Raw genomic sequence first — 27,749 nt, 5'->3', positions numbered from 1 at the left:
TTTTCCGCTGCCTGCCCTAGCACCACAGAAAGCACTGAGCTAGGCTGAAACACCTGCATCTTGGAGCTGCCTTACTAAAGAAAGCAAAAAAAGACGCCAAGTTTGTATGCAGCTTTATTAACTAAATTATGAAATTACATTGTTTGCAAACTGATATGTGACACATTAATGCCAAAACATGATAAACAGAGCCCACCTGATTGTGTGAAAAGTTGTTTGTAAAATGTTGAATACAATATCATATGTAGGTGCTAAAAACATGGTTAATTCCAATGACCTGAAAAACACTATTAGAGTGAGATTGGATAAACAACAAACACACACCTGGGTTTACACATTTGTGTTACCAAAAATCAACATTCCTGCATTTTCCTGTGATGTTGTCCTTTCCAATGCATACAGTGCATTTAACCCACATTCCCACAGATAAGAGCCAGACTCTAAACCCCTCCAGAATACACACATTACTCGATAACCTAATCCTCACCACGGATGGACCTTCTTGTCCATCACAAACTGTCCCTGCGGCTCCCCAGCCCCCGCAGGAAGCAGGGCCAGGTAAACGGGGGTGATGGCGCCCTCGTCAGGTGACTTGGTGGCGGTGGGCCCAGCCATATCGGTCCTCACCCAGCCCGGGCAGCACGCATTCAGAAGGATCTGGTCAGCTGGTCTCTCATGCCTCAGCTTGCGGGCGTGGATCCTGGAGAGCACAGTGAGGCCTGTTTTGGACACCCCGTAAGCTGTGTCGGGCCAGCCCCCCTGGGAGTGCGCCCCTGCCTGGGCCTCCTGGACAAACCTCTCCATCAGCCCCACCAGCTCCTCCTCTGTGATGTCATTGCTGCGGAACCGGGCCTGGAGTTCAGGGCTGCAGCGGTTCAGGGCGATGGAGCTCATAACACTAGACACGTTCACCACCCTCCCTGAGGACAGAGAGACACAAACAACTGTGTTGTTAGTAAAATAAACAGTTACGGTATCTACTGCCAATTGACACAGCAAAATAACCATACGACTATGAGAGAGGGCGGGCAATGTGGTTGTGAGGTTCTGTGGCACAGGAAAAACACAGGGTCCTAGATTGTGTATGGTCATAGGACATCATTGTTCTGAAAGTGATAAAACACAATGATGTGTGATCATAAAAGGTCCCTCTGTTCCAGGGAATAGGCTCTAAAATATATTGCTATGCATCAGTGTTCCAGCTGTCAGTTGGCTTGTTCTAACAGTATTACCTCCTGGTTTGATGATGGGAAGAAACTCATTGCACATGTCTCTTGTGGCAAAGAAGTTTGTTTTGAGAGTCACCTCAGCTTGGGTTCCAAAGGGTGTAGTATCAGCATCTGTAAAATAAACATCAGTCGTCTCTCAGATCAAAGGGGCATCATATAGCATCATTATGGCCAATCATAGTAGCTATTACATTTGATCAACTTAATTCCATACTTTTAAAGGCAATCCCAGCATTGTTAATGAGCACATCAAGGCCACCGTATTTCTCATTGAAGAAATCTCGGGCCGCCCGCACACTTTCTGGATTGTCGATGTCAAGCTGTTGGAAGAGGGGTTTCAGCCCTTCAGAATTCAGGCTCTCCACAGCCGCTGTGCCACGGCCAGCATCCCGGCCACTGAGGAAAACATCACCATTGAATTGCTTGCAAAGCGACCGCACAATTGCAAATCCAATCCCCTTATTGGAACCAGTCACCAGTGCAACTTTTGGCATACCTGAAATGCAAAGTTCGAGAGAATTAGATTATCCCAGAGGTGTATTCATTAGCCAGATTCCGTTGAAAAACGTCATGAGGACCTGGATTTGTCCAATAGAAACTCTCGTTTGCGTTGCAAAACGTTTTTCGGTTGGCGTAGCTACACGGTTTCCATGGCAAAACATTTTTGCAACGGAATCCGACTAATGAATACACTCCTGGCAGAGAACCATTTTCTGACTGACAACTCTAGAGCGCTTTGCTGCTCAAACTAGCGATATGTTCTAATTTGCTAACGTTTGTTAGTTGTGTGCTAAATTGAAGTGACGACTCCAAAACAGAAGCAGTTAAGTTAGTCGATGGTACAGCAGTTTTGATGTACTTACTTTAGAGTGGGGGTACTCTTGACGTGTCGTAAGGTACTGTCACAGAACTGGCTTCAAACCACTGAGGTTGACACGCTTCAGGCTACTTCCTGGCTTCCGTAACAATAACAACCTACTGCGCAGAACCGGAACAACAAACTAAAATGTAGATCCGGGTGAGCATGCGCTGAATTACAAAATCAAATTTTACACAATTATAATCTGCCTATGCTATTATAATTGTATTTTAACATACTTCAATAGACGGATAGAGAGAGACCACAGAGATACTTGTGACGCCACTGGTTTTGACTAGATGGGATGCAGTTTGTATCAGAATTGACTTCTCGAAGCAGGTTCGAATTTAAGCTGCAGGTTAGGACAATTAGGTTAAGGTTAGGAAAACGGTTAGATAAAGTGTACTAAAAACGAAGAAAAAAAAATCACCTTTAGACCTAAGTTTGACAAACTGTATCTTCTCTAGCCATGACCACAACCGCATGCAGCTTGCTTGGTCAAACAGTTGGATAAACGCAAAAGTAGTTAGGTTAGCTAGCCGGTCGTTTATTTCTTGGACATATGATATACTAACGTTACATATTACTAATGTCAAAACGGGTTTAACAACAGCATTAGCTACCCACGAACATCAACTACATTTTTACAGTTAAACAACATAACCATGACAGTGAGGCATGAATGAGATTATTATCAACATTAGAACACGGAGTTTGCCAGTTAATACGAATGTCTATGGATCTGATTTCCCATCAAAGTCCATCAACATGACAAGGAAGCAACATGGGAGAAGGGCGAGAAAGAAGAGGCAACGGGAGTGCAGAGAAACAACTGTTCAGTCTGGTGCAAATCATTACTGTCACAACCTCATAATTCTCAAATTGGGTTCATGTTTCTTAGCCTTACCTTGTGCTATTTGTTACCTCTCCAGTGACACTATCTCATGAACCACAGTTTGTGGCTCTAAGAAGATGGCTGCAACAGAGAGGCTTCAGCTCCAAGCTTCTAGTACCTGCACACTTCTCAGGTAGAAATCCTTCAGAGCCAAGATGCATGCCAAAACGCCATACATTCTGGATCCAGGGTTGTCTTCTATTCTTCATACATTTCTGACCAGCAGCTTTGTCTTATTTTTCTTTACAGATACGGGACGTGGACTGATGACCTTACAGCCTATCAAGGTTATGAGAATACCTGTCTTCTTTACTTAAAATACCAATTTGGTTCCAGTACGCCTTCAAACTCTTGTTCTGATTGACTTTAGGCTGAGGATTTGGTGATCTCCTTACCAGAAAAATGCCTTTTAACTACATCTACTGTTCTAAGGAGCTACATTGGTGAATACATAGAAAGGTAACATACAAACAGCATCACACACACCAGGGGTGTATTCATTAGTCACACACAGCAGAAACCATTTACTCAATGCTCTGCAACTTGACGTAAAAACTGCTCTTAAACGGAAGTTGTAGTTAATAGGCATTTCTCTGCTACCCTGTTTCAAAATAATTAACTCCAACTTCCATTTCAGAACGAATCGGAACTCGACAGCTTTTACGTCACGCTGCAGACGGGTTCCATTTAAAATGTTCTCTGCTGAGAACTTGATCTTCAAGTCCGGTTCAAATACAAAACTCTGGTTTAATTTAAAAAAAAATATTTCTAGTTTGTTGATATGTTTAATTAAATCCTCTCCTAGATGGAAACCGCCCGTGTCTCCTCTCTTAGCCCTCTGTGCTTTCCTCATCTCTGAGAGACATTTTGGCCAACGTGCAGAATGGAAGCCCTACATCGACGTCCTGCCCCAAAAATACACGTGCCCTGCTTACTTCTCAGATGAGGTCATCGACCTGCTGCCGGGGAGTCTGAGTGGGAAGGCCCTGGAGCAGAGAGCCATGGTTCAGGAGCTGCACTCCTCTTCGTTGGACTTCTTCAGCTCCCTCCAGCCTCTCTTCAGTCAGCCCGTGGAAAGTTTATTCACATATGATGCACTGCGCTGGGCATGGTGCAGTGTGAACACGCGCACTGTATACATGGAGCACAAACACACCCCCTACATGTCCAGGGAGAGAAATGTGTATGCCTTAGCCCCCTACCTGGACCTGCTCAACCACTGCCCAGCCATACAGGTGAGAGCAGTGAGTGCACCTACAATGTAGGAACACACAACTTAGTCATTACTAACCTGGAATCCAAACTGAATTCTGCTCAGTGAAACAGCAGTGAAATGGAACAATATTCAGTTTAGATTCCAAAAAATATAAAGTGTGGTTTCATGAGCTGAAATAAGATCCCCAAAACTTTCCAAATGCACAAAGCTTATTGGTCTCAAATTGTGTGCACAAATTTGTGTACATGCTCTGCTAGTGAGCATTTCTCCTTTGCCAAGATAATCCAGCCACCTGACAGGTGTGGCATATCAAGAAGCTGATTGAACAGCATGATCATTACACTCTAAAATGAGTGTAATGTGCAGTTTTGTCACACAACACAATGCCAAATATGTCTCAAGTTTTGAGGGAGTGTGTCATTGGCATGCTGACTGCAGGAATGTCCACCAGAGCTGTTGTCAGAGAGTTGAATGTTCATTTAGCAGCCTCTAACGTCGTTTTAGAGAATTTGGTAGTACGTCCAACCGGCCTCACAATCGCAAACCATGTGTATGGCGTCATGTGGGCAAGCCGTTTGCTGATGCCAACGTTGTAAACAGAATGTCCCTCGGTGGCGGTGGGGTTATGATATGGGCAAGCATAAGCTAGGGACAACAAACACAATTGCATTTTATTGATGGCAATTTCAATGCACAGAGATACCGTGATGAGATCCTGAGGCCCATTGTCTTGCCATTCATCCTCCGCCATCACCTCATATTTCAGCATGATAATGCACGACCCTATGACGTCACAAGGATATGTACACAATTGCTGAAAGGTGAAAATGTCCCAGTTCTTCCATGGCCTGCATATTCATATATATATATAGTGCCTTGCGAAAGTATTCGGACCCCTTGAACTTTGCGACCTTTTGCCACATTTCAGGCTTCAAACATAAAGATATAAAACAGTATTTTTTTGTGAATAATCAACAAGTGGGACACAATCATGAAGTGGAACGACATTTATTGGATATTTCAAACTTTTTTAACAAATCAAAAACTGAAAAATTGGGCGTGCAAAATTATTCAGCCCCTTTACTTTCAGTGCAGCAAACTCTCTCCAGAAGTTCAGTGAGGATCTCTGAATGATCAAATGTTGACCTAAATGACTAATGATGATAAATACAATCCACCTGTGTCTAATCAAGTCTCCGTATAAATGCACCTGCACTGTGATAGTCTCAGAGGTCCGTTAAAAGCGCAGAGAGCATCATGAAGAACAAGGAACACACCAGGCAGGTCCGAGATACTGTTGTGAAGAAGTTTAAAGCTGGATTTGGATACAAAAATATTTCCCAAGCTTTAAACATCCCAAGGAGCACTGTGCAAGCGATAATATTGAAATGGAAGGAGTATCAGACCACTGCAAATCTACCAAGACCTGGCCGTCCCTCAACTTTCAGCTCATACAAGGAGAAGACTGATCAGACTGATCATTTTGCACGCCCAATTTTTCAGTTTTTGTTTTGTTAAAAAAGTTTGAAATATCCAATAAATGTCGTTCCACTTCATGATTGTGTCCCACTTGTTGTTGATTCTTCACTAAAAAATAGTTTTATATCTTTGTTTAAAGCCTGAAATGTGGCAAAAGGTCGCAAAGTTCAAGGGGGCCGAATACTTTCGCAAGGCACTGTATATGACTTCTCTGTCTGTTGACAGTTCAAATTGAAGGTATCAGAGTGAAGTATCAAAATGTACTATGTCCTCAGGTCAAGGCGAGCTTCAGCCATGTGAGCAGGTGCTATGAGATCCGTAGCATCCAAGGCTGCAAGAGATTCCAGCAGGCTTTTATCTGCTACGGTCCCCATGACAACCAACGTCTCCTGTTAGAGTATGGGTTTGTTGCTCCTGGAAACCCTCACAGTGTGGTGTATGTGGACCAAGGTAAGGAAGGCTAGCTTAGTGGGATAAAACGGTACACTGACCTGTTCTTTTCAGCAACGGTTATGTTCATGGTCTCAATCCTAACTTGAGTTCTGCACTCCATTGACATCAATGCATGATGTATGCAAAAGTCAGAGCTCGCACCTCAAGTTAGTTTGGCCTTATGTTTGCTGTAATATTTAGTATGCATTTATTACTGTCCCTATCCCAATTTCCAAGCAATAGAGCCAATTGACTTGTTTTTTTTGTTGGTTATTCGTGTGTTTTCCAGTTATCCTTCAACAGTACGTCTGTATAAAAGACATAAATCAGCTGGCACAGAAGCTACTCTTCCTGAAGAAAAATGACTTTTTAGCGTAAGTGTTATCAGCATTACAACTTACTGCTGTCTCGTACAGATACCAGTATTTACAGTACCATGCGCTCTCTCTCTCTAAAACAGAAACTTGACCCTTAGTTTGGATGGGCCCTCCTGGAGACTGATGACCGCCCTCAGGCTGCTGTCACTTAAGACAGAACAATAGTAAGAAATATAATCTTTCAGTTTTATAACACAGTCAACAGCAGCTGCAAAACATTCTTAAAGGAGCAATCTGCAGTTCAAATAATAACAAAGCGGTCACGCCCCCACCACTGCTTAGGTAAACAGCTGAGGGGTGGGGCTGGAGAAATCTAACAAATAGGAGCCAAGAACTGACCATCCATGATATTAAAACCATGTTGAGGCTATAGTGTTTTACAATTACATTGTTTACAAACAGTGGAGTAAGAAAACAAGCTTATATTTAGTTCTGATGGGGTACAACCGTTGAATTAAGCTCATGAGGCATTTATAAAGAATCAATGGGTATACACAGCATGTGGACACATGCTTGTCGAACATCTCATTCCAAAATCATGGGCATTAATATGGAGTTGGTCCCCCTTTGCTGCTATAAACAGCTTCTACTCTTCTGGGAAGGTTTTCCATTTGATGTTGGAACATTGCTGCGGGGACTGGCTTCCATTCAGCTGCGCGCATTAGTGAGGTCGGGCACTGATGTTGGGTTGATTAGGCCTGGCTCGCAGTTAGTGTCCTTAATCAGCCCAAAGGTGTTCGATGGGGTTGAGGTCAGGGCTCTGTGCAGGCCAGTCAAGTTCTTCCACAACGATCTCAACAAACCATTTCTGTATGGACCTCGCTTTGTCATGCTGAAACAGTAAAGGGCCTTCTCCAAAAACTGTTGACACAAAGTTGAAAGCACAGAATAGTCTAGAAGGTCATTGTTAAGATTTTAAGCTTTCCCTTTACTGTAACTATTGGGCCTAGCCCGAACCATGAAAAACAGCCCCAGTTGGCACTATGCATTCAGGCAGGTAGCATTCTCCTGGCATCTCCCAAACCCAGATTCGTCTACGGAACTGCCAGATGGTGAAGTGTGATTCATCACTTCAGACAACTTGTTTCCACTGTCCAGAATCTAATGGCAGCGAACGTCACAATAACAGCACTTAGTTACTGGGGCAGCTCTAACAGGGCAGAAATTTGACAAACTGACTTGTTGGAAAGGTGGCATCCTATGACAGTACCACGTTGAAAGTCACTGAGCTCTTCAGTATGGGCCATTCTACTGCCAATGTTTGTCTATGGTGATTGCATGGCTGTGTGCTGAACTGTATACACTTGTCACCAACAGGTGTGGCTGAAATGGTCGAATCCGCTAAATTTGGCCATGTAGTGTATTTATAAAAGTCCAAAAATGTGTGTACCAATCGCATGTCAAGATTGCTTAAATTTGGAATGATTTTGAAGTGTGTGAATTTGTCTTTCAGCCCTTTCTGGAAGAGTGTCCTCTTGGGGGCGGGGGTGAGCCACGACAGAGAGGAGTGGAGTGTCGATGCAGCCCTTAGGCTTTGTCACTACCTGATGGTTGACAACACTAGAGCTCTGAACAAGGTACCGTAGGAAATAGAGACCTGAAATTTAAATCCAAAATAGAAAAAGCCAAAAGCAAACCCATAGACGCTCAAAACGTGTCATGAAAAAAAGTATGGGGGTGTGACTTAAGCCAAGAGATGTCGGTCTAATGGCAGGAAAAATGGTCCTCAGGTGACAGGATTACCAAGAACTTTGGAGGTCCATATATAATAGAAAGAATAGTTGTAAACTCTGTCACCCTTAACAAAAAGGCAGTATGTATAGTGCTGATCACTTGAAGCCTCTTGAGGTAGGATGAAGATTAGAGAAGGACAAAAACTCATGAAGAAGACCGACAGAGGTGGGATATAGGAAAGTCGGGAGACAAAAACAGAATTCAGGAGCAGAGGACAAAAATGAATACAGACAAATCGAGAGCAGGAAAGAAATGCGGAGAACAGATACAGAAAAGCACAAAGAGCGAAGCAGAATAGCGAAGAAAATCATGAAGACAAGGTACCGTAGTTGTGAGTTGCACTTGATACCCATGGCTATATCCATAACGTTCAAGTTTAATTGGTTTCAGTTATTCTCCATTGGCCACTTTAACAGATACTTGCACCTACAGACAGAGTGGAGCAAACTTCTTTAGGATTTTGCTGAGGTGCTGATTCTAGGATCTGACAGAGTTTGTTTTGAAATTGTGTTGAGGCTTTATCCTCTGTTTTTCCAGATATCCCAACTAACAGAGAGGGCAGACGCGTCTCTCAAGGAGCAGCTTGCTGTTGTGGAATGTCTACGACGAGAGGAGCAAGAAATTCTGAGTCTTAACCAGGAAATGCTGCAGGGTCTTCAGAAACAATTGTTGCCAAGCAGACAGCATGCACAACTTAGAACAGCATGCACAACTTAGTATGACATTCCAGAACCGGTCACTTTATTTATCTATCACTGGCTATGCTTCTATGAGGAGACAACCATGTCTGTTTCATTATCAGTGCAATGAAGTGTCCCAGCAAAAGGGCACTGTCACTTGTTATGTTTCCATGAACTTGTCCAGTGATTTATTTTTTGGGGCAACATTTAACGTTTGCATAGAAAATAGATGCGACAATTGCCTGCTAGGGTGCATTTCCATTAAACTATTTTGTCGATTAAAAACAGCTGGACATAATGACATCTCACCTAAAAAACAATTTACAACAAAAATAATAGCAGCCTGTATGCCCTCCCACCTATCTGTTTGTCCCAGGTAGCCTGCAAAAGCCAGCATGGATAGAATGCAATAATCAGGGGCACAACTTTGGTTTTAGAAGTGTTGGGGACATTAAATGTTTGGATAAACAGCCTACCTGACCGCTCAGAGGCATCGGCATGGTCTTAAAGCACACCGGTGCCTCGTTTTGTATCACATTCCAATGATAAAAATGTGATTTCAGAATGGGGGAGGAGATGTCCCCAGTGAAAGTTGTGCCCCTGGCAACAATTGACTAATATTTGCCATATTCTAATAATTCTCATGTGCCAACGTATAGCCTCGGATATAGCGCCCTTGGGCAGGCAATATCGGCTGCCTAGGCTAGTCTGCTTTGCTACATTGCAGAACGTTTTGTATTGAATGACACATTTTCCCAAAATGTATTGTCTGGTCTTGAACAGACTATGAAATACATTTGCGCCAGTCGGTGGGTTTGCCAGGGTGTGGGTTAAAGCAATGAGTGACGTATTTAAAAGGACAGCTGTGCATTTTGAACCCACAACCAAACCCTGCCATGTTTTTTTTCTTCAATTGGTCGTTCAGTACAGCACGATTTCTGTTCAATTGAACTTTCTATTACGTTATGTACTCAATGCAGCCCTGTTAACTCTGGCCAATCACAGTGAGGGTCGCTTGACAACAGAGCGTTGACTGGAAGGACAAACTATTTGGAAGTGACCCGTCTCTCAACACTTCTGATATGCCCTCAGAGAGCGGTACAGATGGACAATGGTATCTCCAATCCCACAAAGCCTCCAGAAACGGGACATTGTTGTTTCCCCACCTTAGATTAAATAATTTAGCAAGAATTTCTCTGGTCACAAATGACACACGAAAAGCAGTTGCAGTTCATGTAGAATTCAAGCTGGGTCATGTTCAGTAAGGCACCAAACGGAATAAAACTTCTAGGTTCTACAGATGTTTTGTTTTCTGTTGCGAAATGATTCGCTACGGTGTGTCATACTAAACGCCACTGATGTATTGCTCTGTTGGAGGCTGTAAAGAATTACAATGCTTCATGCTTGAGGGTTAACCACAGGTTTTTAATAACAAGACAACCCTCAATGTGTTGAATGTAATTACATTATTAGATATCCATCTCATTTGATAGGTTTTGATCAGCTCAGAAACGGACTCTTAGCACATATTTACATTGTACTGGAATGACTGGCAACCAGCGGTATAAAGTACTACTTAAGTTGTTTTTTGGGTAACTTTTACTTCACTACATACCTATAGAAAATATTGTACTTTTTACGCCATACATTTTCCCTGTCAACCAAAAGTACTTGTTACATTTTGAACGCTTAGCAGGACAATTGTGAAATTCACACACTTAAAGAGAACACGTGGTCATCTTTACTCCCTATGGTCTGGCGGACTCACTAAACACATGCATCTTTTGAAAATAATGTTTGAGTTCTGGAGTGTGTCCCTGGCTATCTACATTTTAAAAACAAGAAAATGGAGCCGTCTGCTTTGCTTAATATAAGGAATTTACTTTTGATACGTAAGTATATTTTGAAATTACATTTACTTTTGATAATTCAGTACATTTAAAACCAAATACTTTTACTGGGTGACTTTCACTTTCTATTAAAGGCATCTATACTATTACTCAAGTATGACAATTGGGTACTTTTTCCACCACTGCTGGCCACAAATACATAGGAAATATGAGAGGCAGAATTTGGGAGCCTGTCTTTGACAAGGGGACTGCTCGACCAGAGTGTCTGTCCACCTCAGAGTTGAATAACCAACCTCTTCCGAACTTGATTCTTTTGCACCATCTCCATGGAAACTGTGGCATCATACAAAGGCACCGGGTCCTCTAGCTGGGGCCTGCATAAGACAGAGGGCAAAGTGAGCACTGTCCACCAGGATAAACACAAACTCATCAACATACCAAGAACAAATGTGCAGTATAACCATGCTTATTCAAACATATATATTTTTTTACTTTTCACCCCTCTCGTGATATCCATATGGTAGGTACAGTCTTGTCCCATTGCTGCAACTCCCATACGGACGAAGGTCAAGAGCCATGTGTCCTCCGACACACGACCCTGACAAGCCGCACTGCTTCTTGACACACTGCTCGTTTAACCTGGAACGCAGTCGCATCAACGTGTTGGAGGAAACACCGTACAGCTGGCGACCGAAGTCAGCGTGCCCGGCCCGCCACAAGGAGTCGATAGAGCACGACGGGACAAGGACATCCCGGCCAGCCAAACCCTCCCCCAACCCGGACGACGCTGGGCCAATTGTGCACCGCCTCATGGGTCTCCCAGTCGCGGCCGGCTGCTACACAGGTCTGTAGTGACACCTCTAGCTCTGCGATGCAGTACCTTAAGACCACTGTGCCACTCGGGAGGCCCTAGCTTATTCACACTTGCACTGCACATACACACTCATTATTGCAGTTCTGTACCTTAAGGTTCCAGTGGAAAGCTTCTCCACTATATCCTTCATGATGTCTGAAAAGGAGCATGTAAGGTTAACATGTAACATATTAGCAATTCTATTATCCATGCTCAACCCCTTATATCAGATTTTCATTTCAATATGTCTTTCATCTCAATGAATTATAGTTAGGAGATTTTAAAATTCCTGCCCCCTCCAGAGGCTGACCCAGAGGGGCTGGGGTAAGCTAAAGGATACGGAGGTACCTCCCTTGGCGGGCACTGGATGCCCCCCACACTTCCTCGTTGAGGAAAGACAGGGAGGCGGCCTTCAGGAAGAGGCTGCGGCTATCTGGAGGGTCCAGCTGAGAAAGAGAAGCGAGACGAGCTAAGATTAAACCCCAAACAAAGACGCTGTGTACAAACTTGAGCAAATCCACTTGAAGGTCAATGGGAAGACATAAATACACATTAATACAGGAAACACCATCTAACCCAGATCTCTTCACTACTCCCAACATGACATTGGCAGCGTTCATGGTCTGTCTTTTTGCAGTATGTTTAACTTCTCAGAAAGCACACATTAATAAGCTGTAACAAACAAACAATATTTCAATCACCCATGGTATGTATGAGTGTGACAAGTAGTGATGAATAAATCTTATATGATGACTAGTGGAAATGAACTGTCAAATGGCTACTCTAATCCAACACGGATGGATAGAATACTTGACTTTATCGAAAACTTCAACAAGCATTTCTCAACGGCTGGCCATGCCTTCCTCCTGGCTACTCCAACCTTCGGCGATGTCATCTACAAAATAGCTTCCAATACTCTACTCAGCAAACTGGATGCAGTTTATCACAGTGCCATCCTTTTTGTTACTAAAGCACCTTATACCACCCACCACTGCGAACTGTATGCTCTAGTCGGCTGGCCCTCGCTACATATTCGTCACCAGATCCACTGGCTCCAGGTCATCTACAAGTCCATGCTAGGTAAAGCTCCGCCTTATCTCAGTTCACTGGTCACGATGGCAACACCCACCCGTAGCACGCGCTCAAGCAGGTGTATCTCACTGATCATCCCTAAAGCCAGCAACTCATTTGGCCGCCTTTCGTTCCAGTTCTCTGCTGCCTGTGACTGGAACGAATTGCAAAAATCGCTGAAGTTGGATACTTTTATCTCCCTCACCAACTTCAAAAATCTGCTATCTGAGCAGCTAACCGATCGCTGCAGCTGTACATAGTCTATCGGTAAATAGCCCACCCAATTTTACCTACCACATCCCCATACTGTTTATATTTATTTACTTTTCTGCTCTTTTGCACACCAGTATCTCTACATGTACATGACCATCTGATCATTTATCACTCCAGTGTTAATCTGCAAAATTGTAATTATTCACCTACCTCCTCATGCCTTTTGCACACAATGTATAGACTTTTTATTTTTTTTCCTCTACTGTGTTATTGACTTGTTAATTGTTTACTCCATGTGTAACTCTGTGTTGTCTGTTCACACTGCTATGCTTTATCTTGGCCAGGTCGCAGTTGTAAATGAGAACTTGTTCTCAACTAGCCTACCTGGTTAAATAAAGGTGAAAAAAAATACTGCCATCTACCTGCAGGTTTTGCTCAGTTGTAACCCAGTGACCTCCGACCCCAATCAGGGTGATGATGTCATGCTTGTAGGGCAGAAGACACCTGGTCTCTGGCTCCTCCTCATGCAATCTCACTTGAGAGACCACACACACACACACACACACACACACACACACACACACACACACACACACACACAAATCCATTTTCCTTCTATTCCTGTTACAAATCTTTACGGTTTTGTGTTAAGATACAAAATCACAGAAGCACACACTCACAGCACTATGATTCATATTAGATAAAGCTAGCGAGCATAATGGATAACAACAACCTACGGCCCTACATTGGCTTCTTACCTCCGGAGTCCATGACAATGTCCACCCCTAGACCGCCCGTCTCTTCCAAACAAGAATCCACCAGGTCTACCTTGGCATCCCACACACCTATCACCCTGGCTAGACACAGGACAGGGGAAACCCTTTTGAAGGCTACACGCCGAACAGTGTACCAACAATAAATAAGCATTTTTGGTACTCCATTTCCATCCAAGAGGACACACACCCAAGACCTACCTACAAGAGACTCTCGCACTCCTAGAATGCGTGATTTGAGTGGAAAAGTGACAGAGGAAACAGAGAGCATAGACTAGGATTAAATACTACGGGCCAGTTTCCCAGTGAATTTCCATCTAGCACGCTTTTCAGTCCGGGACTATGCTTAACCTGTGTCTGAGAAACCGGGCCCTATGTGTTGCTGTCAGAACTTTACTACAGTATTTTTCATGATGAGAGTGGTTTAGGTAACAGATAATGACGCTGTCTCTTCGCATTCGTTATTACCAGGCTGCATCAATTTACAATCCTCAACTTCCAACACCTTCTCTACTGTGACACCACTACTCTATTCACACAAACACACACACGCCCCCCTCCCTGTTCTCACCAACGCTGGGCCGAAGCTGCTCCAGGAACTTCTGGTCTTCGGAGGACAGGGCAGACGCCAGTACTTTGACTCCATGGTAGTGGGCCAGCTGGATGGCCAGAACTCCAAAGGGCTGAAAGGTATAAACACAGCCAAAATAGCAGTTAGTAGTCTTGTTCTCTTAAAGAGAAATGGTGTGCTACTATTAAGATTCTTTGCTGACATCATCTTGTGATGTCCAACTATGGATTTATACCGTGCTATTGAATGCTCAGATGAGGGGCCACTATGGGGAAATACCTACACTGGCTCCGTCCAGCACCAGCAGAGTGTGCCCGGATGCCATACGGGCTAGGGTATGGAGGGCTGTATAGGCCCGCAGTCCATCCCGAATGGCCCCTGCCGCCTCCACCCAGCTCAACTTCTCTGGCTTCTGCACTGGTGAGCGAACACAAGTCACTCATTATTGCAGAAGAAACAATGAATTTGTACCAACAAATCCCTTTATCACTTTGTTAATGTGTACCAACAAATCCCTTTATTACTTTGCTAATTTGTACCAACAAATACTAATAGATGCTATAGATATACTCTTGCGTAACTTTTGGTTGTGTGCAACATACCAAGATGATGCTCGTTGATGACAACGACATCGCACAAACCAGACATTGCTGTATCCAAGGGCAGAATTCCTGTCATGTGGAAGAAGGGAAAAGCAAAGCCTAGATAAATACACAATGGTCATAACCCAAAAAATATAAAAAGGGTCTTTCAATAGGTTATCGGGAACATGGCCGTTGACAATATAAAAATCATCAAACTAAGGGGATGTTTTGAAGCTCTATGATTTATCCTTATGTAGCAGGTTCAGATCCCACCTGTAACATTTACCTACAACTTCATCATCAGGTTGGAAAAAGGTCACCTTAGGCCCAACTGAAAACAGGACAAAAAAATTGCAAAAGATTAAAGGTTTGCTCCAAAAATATAGCACATTGTGTAATTAACATCAAAGTGATAAACAAGGTCAATTAGTGGATATTCTGTTTACCTTGGAGGACGATCCCAACAATCTCCCTCCCTACTGGCACCAGGTCCCTTTGGAACTTTAGATCCTCGTGGAGCTAACCAGAGGAGAGAGGGTAAGGAAATGTGACAAATAGCCCATACATGCTGTGTGGTCATATAAGGCAGGCCTATCCTATAGCAACACACATACTTTGGTCAAAAAAAAATACAGGGGCTGATACTTATTTTCAGCAGCATATTGAGAGCGACAACAGTAAGTCTTGTCCATTATGACTGAGACAGTAGGGCTATTGCTAGGTCTATATAGTCAACATTGATAACACAATGAGTATAACACACATTTACACTTACTTTTATATCCAGTGGACTAAGGGCACATGCCTTCACTTGCACTTTGACCTGGTTGCTACCAAGGGCACTGGGTACATTCTGTGACATGTTGAAAAGACAATCAGTGAGTTTGTCAGACAGCAAACTAGCGTTATGAGCCCTCCTGCGAAAACTGTTGGCATGCTAGACTAAAGTGACAGCTACACTATTATGCTGGGCACTCACCGTCTCCCGGACGACAAATTTCGCATCTGCAGCGGTTTCACCCAGTTTACAGTAAAGCCCTTTCATGGTAGAAAAACGGTCAGCATGCAGGTGAAATTCACGCGCAATAAGAGCAACTAACGTTAGCTAGCAATGCTGTTTGTTTATCTGTGCATTGAAAGTAGAAACTTGTACTGCCAAAATTATTGTTAAACCATGTCAATGAGTATGCAGATATCTTACAAAACAAATACATGTCATTCTGGACATATTATATTAGTTAACCGTCTTCGGTTAAAAGAAAATGGGCAGAAAGTTTGCTAACTACATGCATCAACAAATATGTGTATGTTTTCCTTTAGTTCCTCTGTACGCCCAAAAATGTTCATACCGCGAGATTGGCTTAAGCTGCCCATTGGTCTTTTGATTTATCGCGTTCACAAAATTCATTGTCAATCAACGATTATAGTCCAATAGGGCACTTCCATCACATTTTTGCTATTTGTGATTAGTACAATTTTACGTCGATCATATTATATCGTTCGCTGATTGGCTCGATACTGCCGATAGTCAGAAAACTGAACATCTCGCGGTAGTACCCCATTTTCCAATTTGCTTAGCCTCACGGCGGGCCCATGGTGGAAGGGAATTTGGAATTAAAGGGAAAATATATCGCTAAATCGACCATTCGATTTTATCTTATAAGTACACACAGTACCTAAGCTTATAAATGATTTAAGAATGGAAAACGAATGACGAGGTAAGAAAAATATGTTAATCAATCAGTACAAATTTGGAAGAATTTCTGGCTGGTAACAGTAACGTTAGCTGGTAGGGGGCAGACCAGACGGTCGGTAGGAAAGTGCAGTGCAGCGATTATCAACCCATTTAGTGTTATTAGCTAGCTAACCAGTCAGATGCCATTGTATGAATTTTAGTGTATGATGTTTCCAATGTTCCTTACCCTGCTATCTAGTTAGCCAACCAAGTTAATTTGTGTTGAATGTGATGTTAACGTTAGTTAGCAACCAGTCGGATTAATCAGACTGTAATGCACAATTAATTGCTAAGTTATATACGGGCTGAAACAGTTGTGTGCAAAATCGTGTAAATGTTCCTTACAAAACAGAATGTTGTATATTTGAACGTATTCTACCGGTTGCCTGTGTGGTTTGTCCTTCCCTTCAGCTGCTCTTAATATGAGACAAAATATCCACAGGAAAGTATTGTGTACCCGACTGTTTAGAGCGCAAGTTGGTAGCTACATATTATTATATGGTTGGGTTCGTCACTGAGGGAAAGGTATATATTTGATATTCGGTTCTCTCGTCAATATATATTGACCCAAGCATACCTACCTACTGCTAAAAAGTTGGGTAAATAATAAAATATTCTTTCCTGTGGATATTTACCCTAAAATTTTAAGCAGCTGAAGGACAAACTGCACAACTGCACAGACAACCGGTAGAATAAGTTTCAATGTCATTTTTTGCAACATTCTGGTTTGTAAGGAACACTTTACAAGATTTTTCACACGTCCGGCTGCATATACCAATTAATTATGTATTACAGCCTGACTACTCAGACTAGCTAACAATCAATCATATAAGCCAACCGGCGAGCAGACTGACTAGCTAGCTAACGAAGCTGCATTGACAGTTAGCTTGCTAGCTAGGTATGCTTTATTTTGTGCTGTGGGCTCTTAAGAATTTAAATATTATGCTTAGCTTCAATTGGAATGACATGGCCATAGCTTTGCATTTGCAATAGAAAAGAAGGCTCTAGACCTGGCCATATCTAACAAGAACTGTGCTGTGCCCTTGCCCTGAGATCATTAGTCTTGCACAGGTTGGATTATGTTGTTTATTTTGTTTAGCTGATGAAATGAATATCCCTCACAAACATGTCTACTCTAGGATATTTCTGTCTGACATCTCGCCATGCCACTACACGTGCATTTGCGTGTGTATTTATCAGAGAGAGACCGGCAGAGAAAGAAAGGGCATGATTTTTAACAGCAATGTTTGGCATTGCCTCACACCCTGTGGGCCAATCTAAACCTAGCCCCACTGTCTGATGCTGTCTAGAAGCCATGCCAGCTTAGCTGTCAAGAAAGATCATATAAATGATCAATGTGCATTGAACTTTGTTGTTGGCAGTGATACCCTACCCCAAATTATCTCTATTTGAGGGGCATGAAGGAAGTGACATGCTTTGATTTTGTAATATGATTTTGGTCACAGCATAGAATCCTTTTGCCACCGTAGTTTTGCTTTCCAGTGTTATAGCCTGCTGAGTTTTGTTTGACTTGTAGGAGACCCACTATACTGCTCTGGTGCCAATGATTCGTGTTAGTGTGCTAATTCAGTTATTTGGTTTTCTGCTTTGTCTTACCACATCTTAACAGCAAAGGCTGGTTGGAACTCTGCTTTGCTAGACTTGCATCTCCCTCTCAAATGGGGCTTTGTATTTTTCTTCATCAGCTTTATTCAATATCATAGAGTAAGGCTGGGCGGTATATACCAGTATTGATGCATGGACCATTATGGGTTTTTACTTTCTTACATCTGCAAACAACTAGTTTGTTTTTCCTTGGCATGTTTTAGCTAAATGGTGTTAGCCTCTAATGCTAATCGCTAGCTAGCTATTAAATGTACTGAGTCAAAGAAAACATAGCTAGCTATACAGCCTGATACCAGTGATGGTGTAGGCCTAAATCAGTGTGTTGTTTGTATCTTTTAAATCAAAGAGGAATAGGCAAAGCATGAATATGTTGTCAACATGAAGAAACATTTAATGTAGCCAAAGATTATATGGTCTCCTATAAAACACTGACCAACACTTTGGTTCCTACCCTGTCACAATAACTCCTCCCTGACATTTTCATTCGTTGTCATATCAAACACGTTTATGACCATTCCATTTACTCCATTGCAGCCATTATTATGAGTCATCCTCCCTTCAGCAGCCTCCACTGTTATATTCTAAATATACAATTTCAATAAACATTCTATTTCCATGATTCCAAATGTTCACCCTAGTGTTTTGATGTAAAGCACAAGTCAAATTTCAATTGCAACATTTGGTTAAAAATAAGGTCTAGATTTATTTATTTTTTCATATTGTGCAGCCCTATGTGGCAGTGTGGAAATTATCTCAAATGAGTGCAGGAATTGATTAAAATGAAGGAAATTATGTTTGGTTTAATTGAACAGTATTAAACAATCAGAATGGAGAAACCCATTGAAATCACTTCGAGTGTATGTGTTGCCACCCTAGGTTCACATACTACTCAAAGCAAATTTCAAAAACACAAAATACTGTCATATCAAAAGAAAATAACCTGATATGATCATTTGGCTGTGTCACCCAGCCCTACCATAGTCAGGGCAAGAAAATACAGAAAATTGCGCTTTCTGATAGGAAATGCAATCTTGTTGATGGTAGGTAGATTTTCAATGCATATAGTATTGACTTGGCTTTTGAACTGGGGCTGTGCTGATGAGGATCTGGGAATTTTCCTCTACGGGCTGAACATGGTGTGCCTATTGCAGAGAGAATTCCAGACTTATCAAGTTAATTAAATTGCCTCCGATGCCAACTAGTGCAGGGGAAACGGCCCACCAAACCTCCTAATCTTTTCTGCGATTTTACATTGACCTTTGACGATGTTGATCCGCATCGGGGCTTATGGGCTGACTGATAGGTAACAGGCGTGTGTGTGTGTGTGCGCGCATGCATGCATGCATACATGCATGCATGCATGCATGTGAAAGAGCTTTGGCTTCACTGTTGCTGATACTGCAGCGCTCCTATTGCCCCTGGGTTGCTCAGCTACAGGGCAACCTTGCCTTGACATTGGCTGGAGCATGGTATTTCAGGTCCTCAACAGAAAAGTGTCACATTAAATCTACCCACCAGCAGTCCACACAGTCAACTGCAGTCCATTTTCAGCACAATTATACTGCCAATGCAACATGATGTAGGTTACAGCCAGATATGTTTCAAAGATGCAGGCAATGCCCTTGTCTTGGCGTGCACCATAGACGCTGTCGCTACCCCAGTGCCCCGTTCCCCACCTCAACCTTTTGATTATTGACCAGTGGACCAGTGCTGCCCTTTGGTCACCAGACTACCAATCGGTTGCACAGCATTCACTGCAGGATCTGTGGGCCCGAGATTGACAAGTTATATAGTCGTCTGTTTTTTTAAAACACCAACTCCCTTATATCCAAGGTCATGTTAGTTTGATGAGCGATAGTTCTGATGTTGGTGCTGCAGTTTTGGAGTAGGATTCCCTCAAATACTCTGCATGCAGTTTGGACCTCTCTTGGGGATGGTGGAAAGAACTGTGTGTGCTGCACAGTTCTCAATTTGGTTGTACAGTGCATTAAGTATTCAGGCCCCTTGACTTTTTCCACACTTTGTTACATTACAGCCTTATGCTAAAATGTATTAAATCACCCCCCATCAATCTACACACAATACCTCATACTGACGAAGCAAGAAAACATTTTTTAGAAATGTTTGCTAATTTATGTATATTATTTTTACTGAAAAATCACATTTACATAAGTATTCAGACCATTTACTCAGTACTTTGTTGAAGCACCTTTAGCAGCAATTACAGCCTCTCTCCTTGGGTGTGTCGCTACAAGCTTGGAACACTTGTATTTTGGGAGTTTTTCCCATTCTTTTCTGCAGATCCTTTCAAGCTCTGTCAGTGTTGGATGGCGAGTGTTGCTGCACAGCTATTTTCAGCTCTCTCCAGATATGTTTGATGGGGTTCAAGTCTGGGCTCTGGCTGGGCCACTCAAGGACATTCAGAGACTTGTCCCAAAGCCACTCCTTCATTGTCTTGGCCTTGTGCTTAGGGTCATTGTCCTGTTGGAAGATGAACCTTCGCCCCCAGTCTGTGGTCCTGAACACACTGGAGCAGGTTTTCATCAAGGATCTCTCTGTACTTTGCTCCGTTCATCTTTCCCTTGAGCCTGACTTGTCTCCCAGTCCTTGCCACTGAAAACCCTCTCCACAACATGATGCTGCCACCACCATTCTTCACCGTAGGGATGGTGCCAGGTTTCCTCCAGACTGAATGCTTTGGCCTGAATGCCAAGCACCACATCTTGTTTTCATCAGACCAGAGAATCTTGTTTCTCATTGTCTGAGAGTCCTTTAGGTGCCTTTTGGCAAACTCCAAGCCTTACATTGCACTCCACGAGGAGCCTGCATGGCAGGCAGACTACCTGTTATGCAAGGGCAGCAAGAAGCCAAGGTAAGTTGCTAGCTAGCAGTAAACTTATCTTACAATCAATCTTAACATAATCACTAGTTAACTACACATGGTTTGATGATACTACTAGTTTACCGGGGCGGAAGCTATACTGTTACACTGGCAATACTAAAGTGCCTATAAAAACATCCAATAGTCAAAGTATATGAAATACAAATCGTACAGAGAAATATATAATTCCTATAATTCCTATAATAACTACAACCTAAAACCTGGGAATATTGAAGACTCATGTTAAAAGGAACCACCAGCTTTCATATGTTCTCATGTTCTGAGCAAGGAACTTAAACGTTAGCTTGTTTACATGGCACACATTGCACTTTTACTTTCTTCTCCAACACTTTGTTTTTGCATTATTTAAACCAATTTGAACATGTTTCATTATTTATTTGAGGCTAAATTGATATTGTTGATGTATTATATTAAGTTAAAATAAGTGTTCATTCAGAATTGTTGTAATTGGCATTATTAGAAAGAAAGAAAGAAAAATTGTCCGATTTAAAATAGGTTATATTTTTTTGTGTCCTCCAATAATCGGTATCGGCGTTGAAAAATCATAATCGGTCGAGCTCTAGTTTTTATTGCTTTTTCTCACAATGCTTTTTTTGCCACTTAGTATTCTACTGAGCACCTCAAGGACACCTATATAAGTCACTTGATTACTTAAATAACCACCCCACCTGTGCAGGGATTCTTCTGATGTATCCCTTGGATGTTTAAGTCTGTTAAAAAAAAGTTTGAGTGCAGGAAAAATCAGACACTAGTTGAGTGTCTGGAGCATCAGCATTTGTGGGTTCGATTACAGGCTCAAAATGGCCAGAAACAAATAACTTTCTTCTGAAACTCGTCAGTCTATTCTTGTTCTGAGAAATGAAGGCTATTCCATGTGAGAAATTGCCAAAAAACGGAATATTGCGTACAATGCTGTGTTCTACTCCCTTCACAGAACAGTGCAAACTGGTTCTAACCAGAATAGAAAGAGGAGTAGGAGGTCCCGGTTAAGTTTGAGCACAAGAACGCAGCATTAGCCATGGCATAATGCATACAATTGCAGGAGATTATCTTTAAAAACTGCAACATTTTCTCTCAGGTGCATGGCTAAATGTGTATAATTGCAGGAAAATGTATGTTAAAACTGCAAAATTGTATCCTGGCTCCATGGAAAAATTGATTGAACTGCAAGAAATTGTCTTAAATGCTAAAATTGCTAAAGAAAAGATGGGGGGCCTCTATCGTTTTCTCAATTTCAACCGTGCCGACAGCGCTCATAACTTTTTTTGCGTGTAAAAAAATCTTTATGAAAGTATTTTTTTTCCTATTTTATAAATAATAGATGTGATTACAAATGTGTTTTCACATAAATAAATGGGTTCATTATTATGCTACATGATTTATATATTTAATAGTGTCCATGGAAGTTTTTGTAGGTCAACTAGTTTTTTGGAGTCCAGCATTCAAATATATTAAAAATATCCCGTTTGATTCATTTAAAACAAAAATGTTTAAGTGGACAAAAAGTCATACATTTTGTCTTCCAAATCTTATTGTTCCCAATGCATAATATTGTCCACCATGTATCTTTAGTATTGTCATCCATGTGAATTTGTATCAAAAACACAGTGAGACTGTCTTGCAATTTATGCATACATCATTTACCATATTTCTTAAGTTCTGTAGCAGTTCAATAAAAGGTGTTTTAAACTCTCTTCATCACTACGATTTGGCATTGCCACGTCCCCTGCCACGCCCACCACCTAAGGCCCGTTTTGATCCAGAAAAAAATACTCCTGTGCCATTAGTCAGCCCCACTTGATGCTGTTCACCTTAACTAGTAGGGTTGTGACTCGCAATGTTTTTTCCATGGCAAAACTGAAAACACGAAGCAGGCCACCTATTTGGTCATTTAAAAACCTGCTGTATGTAAAATATTGTGTGCTGTAGCTTGGAAAACAACTAAACGTGGCTCTGAATGACAACATACGGTTGGTTTCCTTCCAACATTAGGGCTGTTTTTCTAAATAACGTAAATCCAGTTTGTTTTGTTTCCTTGCCATGATACTAATGAGGATCACGTTACTGGTAGGGTCTCGGCACTAACATTTAGGCCATATCAAATCAGATTTTGTCACATGCACCGAATACAACAAGTGTAGACCTTAGAGTGAAATGCTTACTTACAAGCCCTTAACCAACAATGCAGAGTAAAGAAAAAGTTTGAAACATGTCCTAAATAAACTGAAGGAAAAATGGTAAAACAGTTCAAATAATAATCACGAGGCTATATAAAAGGGGTACTGGTACCGAGTCAATGTGCAGGGGTACGGGGTAATTGACGTAAAATGTACATGTAGGTAGAGGTAAAGTGACCATGCATAGAAAATAAACAGTGAGTAGCAGCAGCGAATGACAAGAAAAAGTATGTGAACCTTGGTGCTATGGTCATCAAATTTGATCTGATCTTCATCTAAGTTACAACAATAGACATAGTGTGCTTAATCTAATAACGCACAAATTATTGTATTTTTCTTGTCTATATTGAATACATAATTTAAAAATGCATAGTGTAGGTTGGAAAAAGTATGTGAACCCCTAGGCTAATGACTTCTCCAAAGCTAATTGGTGTCAGGAGTCAGCTGACCTGGAGTCCAATCAATGAGACAAGATTGGAGATGTTGGTTTGAGCTGCCTTGCCCGATAAAAAAAACACCCACAAAATTTGAGTTTGCTATTCACAAGAAGCATTGCCTGATGTGAATCATGCCTCGAACTAAAGGGATCTCAGAAGACCTACGTTTAAGAATTGTTGACTTGCATAAAGCTTGAAATGTTTACAAAAGTATCTCTAAAAGCCTTGTAAGACAAATTGTCTATAAATGGAGAAAGTTCAGCACTGTTGCTACTCTCCCTAGGAGTGGCCGTCCTGCAAAGATGACTGCAAGAGCACAGTGCAGAATGCTCAGTGAGGTTAAGAAGAATCCTAGAGTGTCAGCTAAAGACTTACAGAAATCTCTGGAACATGCTAACATGACGAATCTACGATAGGTAAAACAAGAATGGTGTTCATGGGAAGCCACTGCTGTCCAAAAAAAAAACATTTCTGCACGTCTGAAGTTTGCAAAAGTGTACATTGATGTTCCACAGCCTACTGGCAAAATATTATATGGACAGATGAAACTACAGTTGAGTTGTTTGGAAGGAACACACAATACTATGTGTGGAGAGAAAAAAAGACAGCACCCCAACATCAAAACCATCCCAGCTGTAAAGTATGGTCGAGGGAGCATCATGGTTTAGGCTGCTTTGCTGCCTCAGGGCCTGGACAGCTTATCATTGGTGGCAAAATTAATTCCCAAGTTTATGAAGACATTTTGCAGGAGAATATAAGGCTATCTGTCCGCCAATTGAAGCTCAACAGAAGTTGAGTGATAAAATAGGACAACGACCTAAAACACAGAAGTCAACAGAAGAAAATACCCCTTCTGGAATGGCCCAGTCAGTCCTGACCTCAACCCCATTTGAGATGCTGTGGCATGACCTCAAGAGAGCAGTTCACACCAGACATCCCAAGAATGTTGCTGAACTGAAGCAGTTTGGTAAAGATGAATGGTCCAAAATTCCTCCTGACTATTTTGCAGGTCTGATCCGCAATTACAGAAAACATTTGTTTGAGGTTATTGCTGCCAAAGGAGGGTCAACCAGTTATTAAATCCAAGGGTTCACGTACTTTTCCCACCCTATATGTTTACACTGCATGTTCAATGAAGACATGAAAATGTATAATTGTTTGTGCGTTATTAGTTTAAGCAGACTGTGTTTGTCTATTGTTCCGACCTAGATGAAGATCAGATCAAATTTTATAACAAATTTATGCAGAAATACAGATTTTTCTAAAGGGTTCACATACTTTTTCTTGCCACTGTATGTGTGTGGAGTCAATATGCGTGTTTGTGTCCAGTGTAGTATATGTGGGAATGTGGTCAGTCCAGTGAGTGTACATGGATCCTGTGCAAGAGAGTCAGTGCAAAAACCTATAATAGATGAGAATAAAATAAGGTTGCCACTGCAAATAGTCCAGTTAGCCATTTGATTAACTTATGTCTTTTGGGGTAGAAGCTTTGTTCCAAGGCTTGGCGCTCCGGTACCGCTTGCCGTGCGGTAGCAGATAGAACAGTCTCTGCTTTGGGTGGCTGGAGTCTTTGACCATTTTTAGGCCCTAGCCCTACTAGGATGACAGTCCCTCAACTTGTCATAGCCACTTTTGTCCTCCAGTGTGTCACTGCTTTGGACGTCAACAATACAGGAATATCATAACGGTAGTGGCACAGGACTTCCACACCGGAGTGGGTGTCTAGGCGTTGCTATTGAGGATGAAGTGGGGGGCTATTATTACCCCTCACACTGTCCCATCACCCCATGCCCCAATTAAGACGGAGAGAGAACAAAAACACATCGAGTTCCAGTTCCACACACATTTTGTTCATCATCGTAATTCCCTCATCCACTTAATGACGATGGAAGAATTAGCCCAAAGAGTAATGCCCAGGATTTATTATTGCTTTGTCTGGTTGGTTGTTGTGTATCAGGGATATATTCAACCTCCCCTGGAGTTAACATGGTCAGCTCAGACACAGAGAAAACAGCCATAAGCCTGACTTAGTGTACTCAGGGCTTAGTGGACACACATCTGCTATGGCGGGCTCAATGAGAGGGCCTTGGCCCCATGTCACCCTAAAGCATTAGTTACTAATCATTTATGCATACATACAGTGCCTTCAGGAAGTATTCACACCCCCTGACTTTTTCCACATTTTGTTGTGCTGCCAAATTTTTGGGTCACTGGCCTACTACACACAATGTCAGTGGAATGATGTTTATTGAGATTTTTACAAATGAATTAAAAAGGAAAAGCTGAAATGTCTCAAGTCAATAAGTATTCAACCCCTTTTATTCATGGCAATCCTAAATAAGTTCAGGAGTAAAACTTCGCTCAACAAGTTTCATAAGTTGCATGGACTCACTCTGCAATAATACTGTTTACCTCATTTCTGTACCCTACACATACAATTATCTGTAAGTTCCACAAAGACCAAGGAGGTTTTCCAATAACTCACAAAGGGGACCTATTGGTAGATGGGTAAAAATACATTGAATAAAGCAATTGTACACACAAGGTTGTGCAAAACTACTTTTTTAGCAGGGATGTGCTGATCTACAGTGCTCTGCTCCACCTCGTACCTATGACTGCAGCACAGCCGTGCTAAAAGGGTAGTTTTGCACAACCCTCAGTGTACAATGGCTTTTCTACAATGGGTTACAAATGAAATAAAAACGTTATTTTTGATAAATGTGTTCATATGCTACTATTTCATCCATCAATGAAAATATAGGCCTAGTCCCAACACATCTGTTTCTAGCCAAGCCATCAGTTATGTTGCCAGACACAATCGTGAAGTATTTTTGTTCTATATCTATGGACACAGCCCAGTCGTTTTGTTCTAAATGTTCCGTTTCCATGCTGGCTGGCAACACTCTTATCCCTTGCTTGCTAGCTAGCCAACTACGGCTAACACAGTCGCGTCAAACTGCAGCAAGAACAACACAAAATGACTCGACCTAATAGAAACTGTTGAAATGATAGTGGATCTACATTCATACAGTTTCTTGACTGGGTCCAGCTCACAAAAAAATAATCTAAATGAAAGCTAGACAGTCAGGGAGCATTGACAATTTACAAACAAGACGGGTAGAGGACACTATTTTCACACTCACTGTTCTTTCCCTTTGGCCTCTATATTAGTTTGAGCAGTGGAAATGTGCAGAGGCAGTGTAACTGAGACAATCCATGTTGTCCTATGAGCAGGCAGAATGTTGTTCTGCACTGTTGTCCTGTCCTGCCCCCTGAGCTGTGAGTGACACTGCCGTGGTGTTGCACGGTAATATCACAGTACCAAAACATGATGCCAACATTTTAGAATGCCTTGGCACTGTTCCGTTTGATACACCACCAACTGTTTCAGCTCTATGAATCTAAAGCGTCTTTTTAAAATGTTTATAAAGTCAGTTTAGTTCATAAATTCAGCTAAGTTTAAAGCCACTAGTCTTTTGTGTGCACAGGTCCAGTAATATCCACATCACTTTCCTGCTATGATCACGTGACAGCTGTAATCAGCCAGCAGTGTCCCCTAGCAACCCTCAATCACCTGCTTTTCTCCGCCCCGCTGTCAGTTTTCTTTTTTAAATCGAATTTAGCCTTGATGTCGAGCAGAGATGCAGATCCTGATGAGTCTTCTGTTATTAGATTTGTACATTTTGTTAAATTGGAGCAGTGCGTAAAGCGAGCTATGTTGATACGTTGTATAATTTCATCTGATATAACCAAGAGCACAGACCAGTCTGAGTAGACTTTGCAAGTTCTGTCATGTAGCCTCTGAGTGGCAGAGATGGAAAATGGAGCACCTGCTTCGTGACAGGCAAGCTTGAATCTTTACAGTAAAGAAAACGGCATCTGTAGCCTAAATGGTCCAAAATAAATGGACCCATATTACCGATACCTTTTCTTCCCGTATTGTGATTCACACACTTTTTATATAATTTCACAAGCGGGCCATTTTAAACTAATCCCGAGTCACTAATTATTGGTTGTTCAGTCATGTTACCTTGATCGCTAACAAGCTGGTAACTT

The 27,749-nt window shown here is 41.9% G+C and overlaps 4 protein-coding genes across 10 annotated transcripts in view; 2 read left to right on the top strand and 2 right to left on the bottom strand.

The window, feature by feature from the left end:
* Positions 1–100: 100 nt before the first annotated feature.
* On the bottom strand, positions 101–3,937 carry cbr1 (carbonyl reductase 1). 2 transcript variants are annotated; one of them, XM_035754988.2, is made up of 4 exons: positions 3,919–3,937; positions 1,444–1,725; positions 1,233–1,340; positions 101–920 (listed from the first exon to the last, which is right to left on the bottom strand). In XM_035754988.2, exons 2-4 carry the CDS (start codon positions 1,721–1,723, stop codon positions 484–486), a joined length of 825 nt encoding a protein of 274 aa, XP_035610881.1. In that variant the 5' UTR covers positions 1,724–1,725; positions 3,919–3,937; the 3' UTR covers positions 101–483. The 2 variants fall into 2 exon arrangements, with proteins under 2 accessions (XP_035610881.1, XP_035610880.1); XM_035754987.2 differs by lacking the exon at positions 3,919–3,937 and adding an exon at positions 2,093–2,221.
* On the top strand, positions 1,749–10,198 carry setd4 (SET domain containing 4). Of its 2 annotated transcripts, XM_035754984.2 has the most exons (11): positions 1,749–2,247; positions 2,848–2,932; positions 3,021–3,116; positions 3,233–3,270; positions 3,354–3,442; positions 3,789–4,218; positions 5,954–6,128; positions 6,400–6,484; positions 6,571–6,651; positions 7,941–8,064; positions 8,759–10,198. In XM_035754984.2, the coding sequence occupies exons 2-11, from the start codon at positions 2,857–2,859 to the stop codon at positions 8,936–8,938; spliced, it is 1,374 nt and encodes a 457-aa protein (XP_035610877.1). In that variant the 5' UTR covers positions 1,749–2,247; positions 2,848–2,856; the 3' UTR covers positions 8,939–10,198. The 2 variants fall into 2 exon arrangements, with proteins under 2 accessions (XP_035610877.1, XP_035610876.1); XM_035754983.2 differs by having other exon boundaries at positions 1,749–2,932.
* A 602-nt stretch (positions 10,199–10,800) lies between these two features.
* LOC118370150 (quinone oxidoreductase-like protein 1) lies at positions 10,801–16,171 on the bottom strand. The gene is made up of 12 exons (XM_035754985.2): positions 15,796–16,171; positions 15,592–15,669; positions 15,263–15,335; positions 15,103–15,147; positions 14,835–14,903; positions 14,516–14,649; positions 14,233–14,344; positions 13,647–13,745; positions 13,311–13,423; positions 11,945–12,050; positions 11,715–11,760; positions 10,801–11,125 (listed from the first exon to the last, which is right to left on the bottom strand). Exons 1-12 carry the CDS (start codon positions 15,859–15,861, stop codon positions 11,026–11,028), a joined length of 1,041 nt encoding a protein of 346 aa, XP_035610878.1. The 5' UTR covers positions 15,862–16,171; the 3' UTR covers positions 10,801–11,025.
* Positions 16,172–16,365: 194 nt separating this feature from the next.
* LOC118370148 (intersectin-1) overlaps positions 16,366–27,749 on the top strand; it is a 72,201-nt gene continuing 60,817 nt past the window's right edge. For all 5 annotated transcript variants that reach the window (XM_052499064.1, XM_052499067.1, XM_052499066.1 and 2 more), the window contains exon 1: positions 16,366–16,534. The gene's annotated coding sequence lies outside the window, so the exon portion shown is untranslated. The remainder of the gene's footprint in view (positions 16,535–27,749) is intronic.

The sequence above is a fragment of the Oncorhynchus keta genome, chromosome 37, assembly GCF_023373465.1.
Source record: "Oncorhynchus keta strain PuntledgeMale-10-30-2019 chromosome 37, Oket_V2, whole genome shotgun sequence".
NCBI lineage: Eukaryota > Metazoa > Chordata > Actinopteri > Salmoniformes > Salmonidae > Oncorhynchus > Oncorhynchus keta.
Note: the sequence above shows the minus strand (reverse complement) of the source record. Positions and strands in the feature narration are given on the sequence as shown.

Excerpts from the sequence above, each read along its gene's own strand:
- cbr1 (XM_035754988.2), bottom strand. The coding sequence starts at position 1,723 with ATGCCAAAAGTTGCACTGGTGACTGGTTCCAATAAGGGGATTGGATTT. Across the intron at positions 1,341-1,443 it reads TGCTGGGATTGCCTTTAAAA|ATGCTGATACTACACCCTTT; the intron begins GTATGGAATTAA and ends TTTATTTTACAG. Across the intron at positions 921-1,232 it reads TCCCATCATCAAACCAGGAG|GGAGGGTGGTGAACGTGTCT; the intron begins GTAATACTGTTA and ends CTCTGTCCTCAG.
- setd4 (XM_035754983.2), top strand. The coding sequence starts at position 2,767 with ATGAATGAGATTATTATCAACATTAGAACACGGAGTTTGCCAGTTAAT. Across the intron at positions 3,271-3,353 it reads TGACCTTACAGCCTATCAAG|GCTGAGGATTTGGTGATCTC; the intron begins GTTATGAGAATA and ends GATTGACTTTAG. Across the intron at positions 4,219-5,953 it reads ACCACTGCCCAGCCATACAG|GTCAAGGCGAGCTTCAGCCA; the intron begins GTGAGAGCAGTG and ends CTATGTCCTCAG.
- LOC118370150 (XM_035754985.2), bottom strand. The coding sequence starts at position 15,861 with ATGAAAGGGCTTTACTGTAAACTGGGTGAAACCGCTGCAGATGCGAAA. Across the intron at positions 15,670-15,795 it reads AATTTGTCGTCCGGGAGACG|AATGTACCCAGTGCCCTTGG; the intron begins GTGAGTGCCCAG and ends AACATGTCACAG. Across the intron at positions 14,345-14,515 it reads TGGTGCTGGACGGAGCCAGT|CCCTTTGGAGTTCTGGCCAT; the intron begins GTAGGTATTTCC and ends TATACCTTTCAG.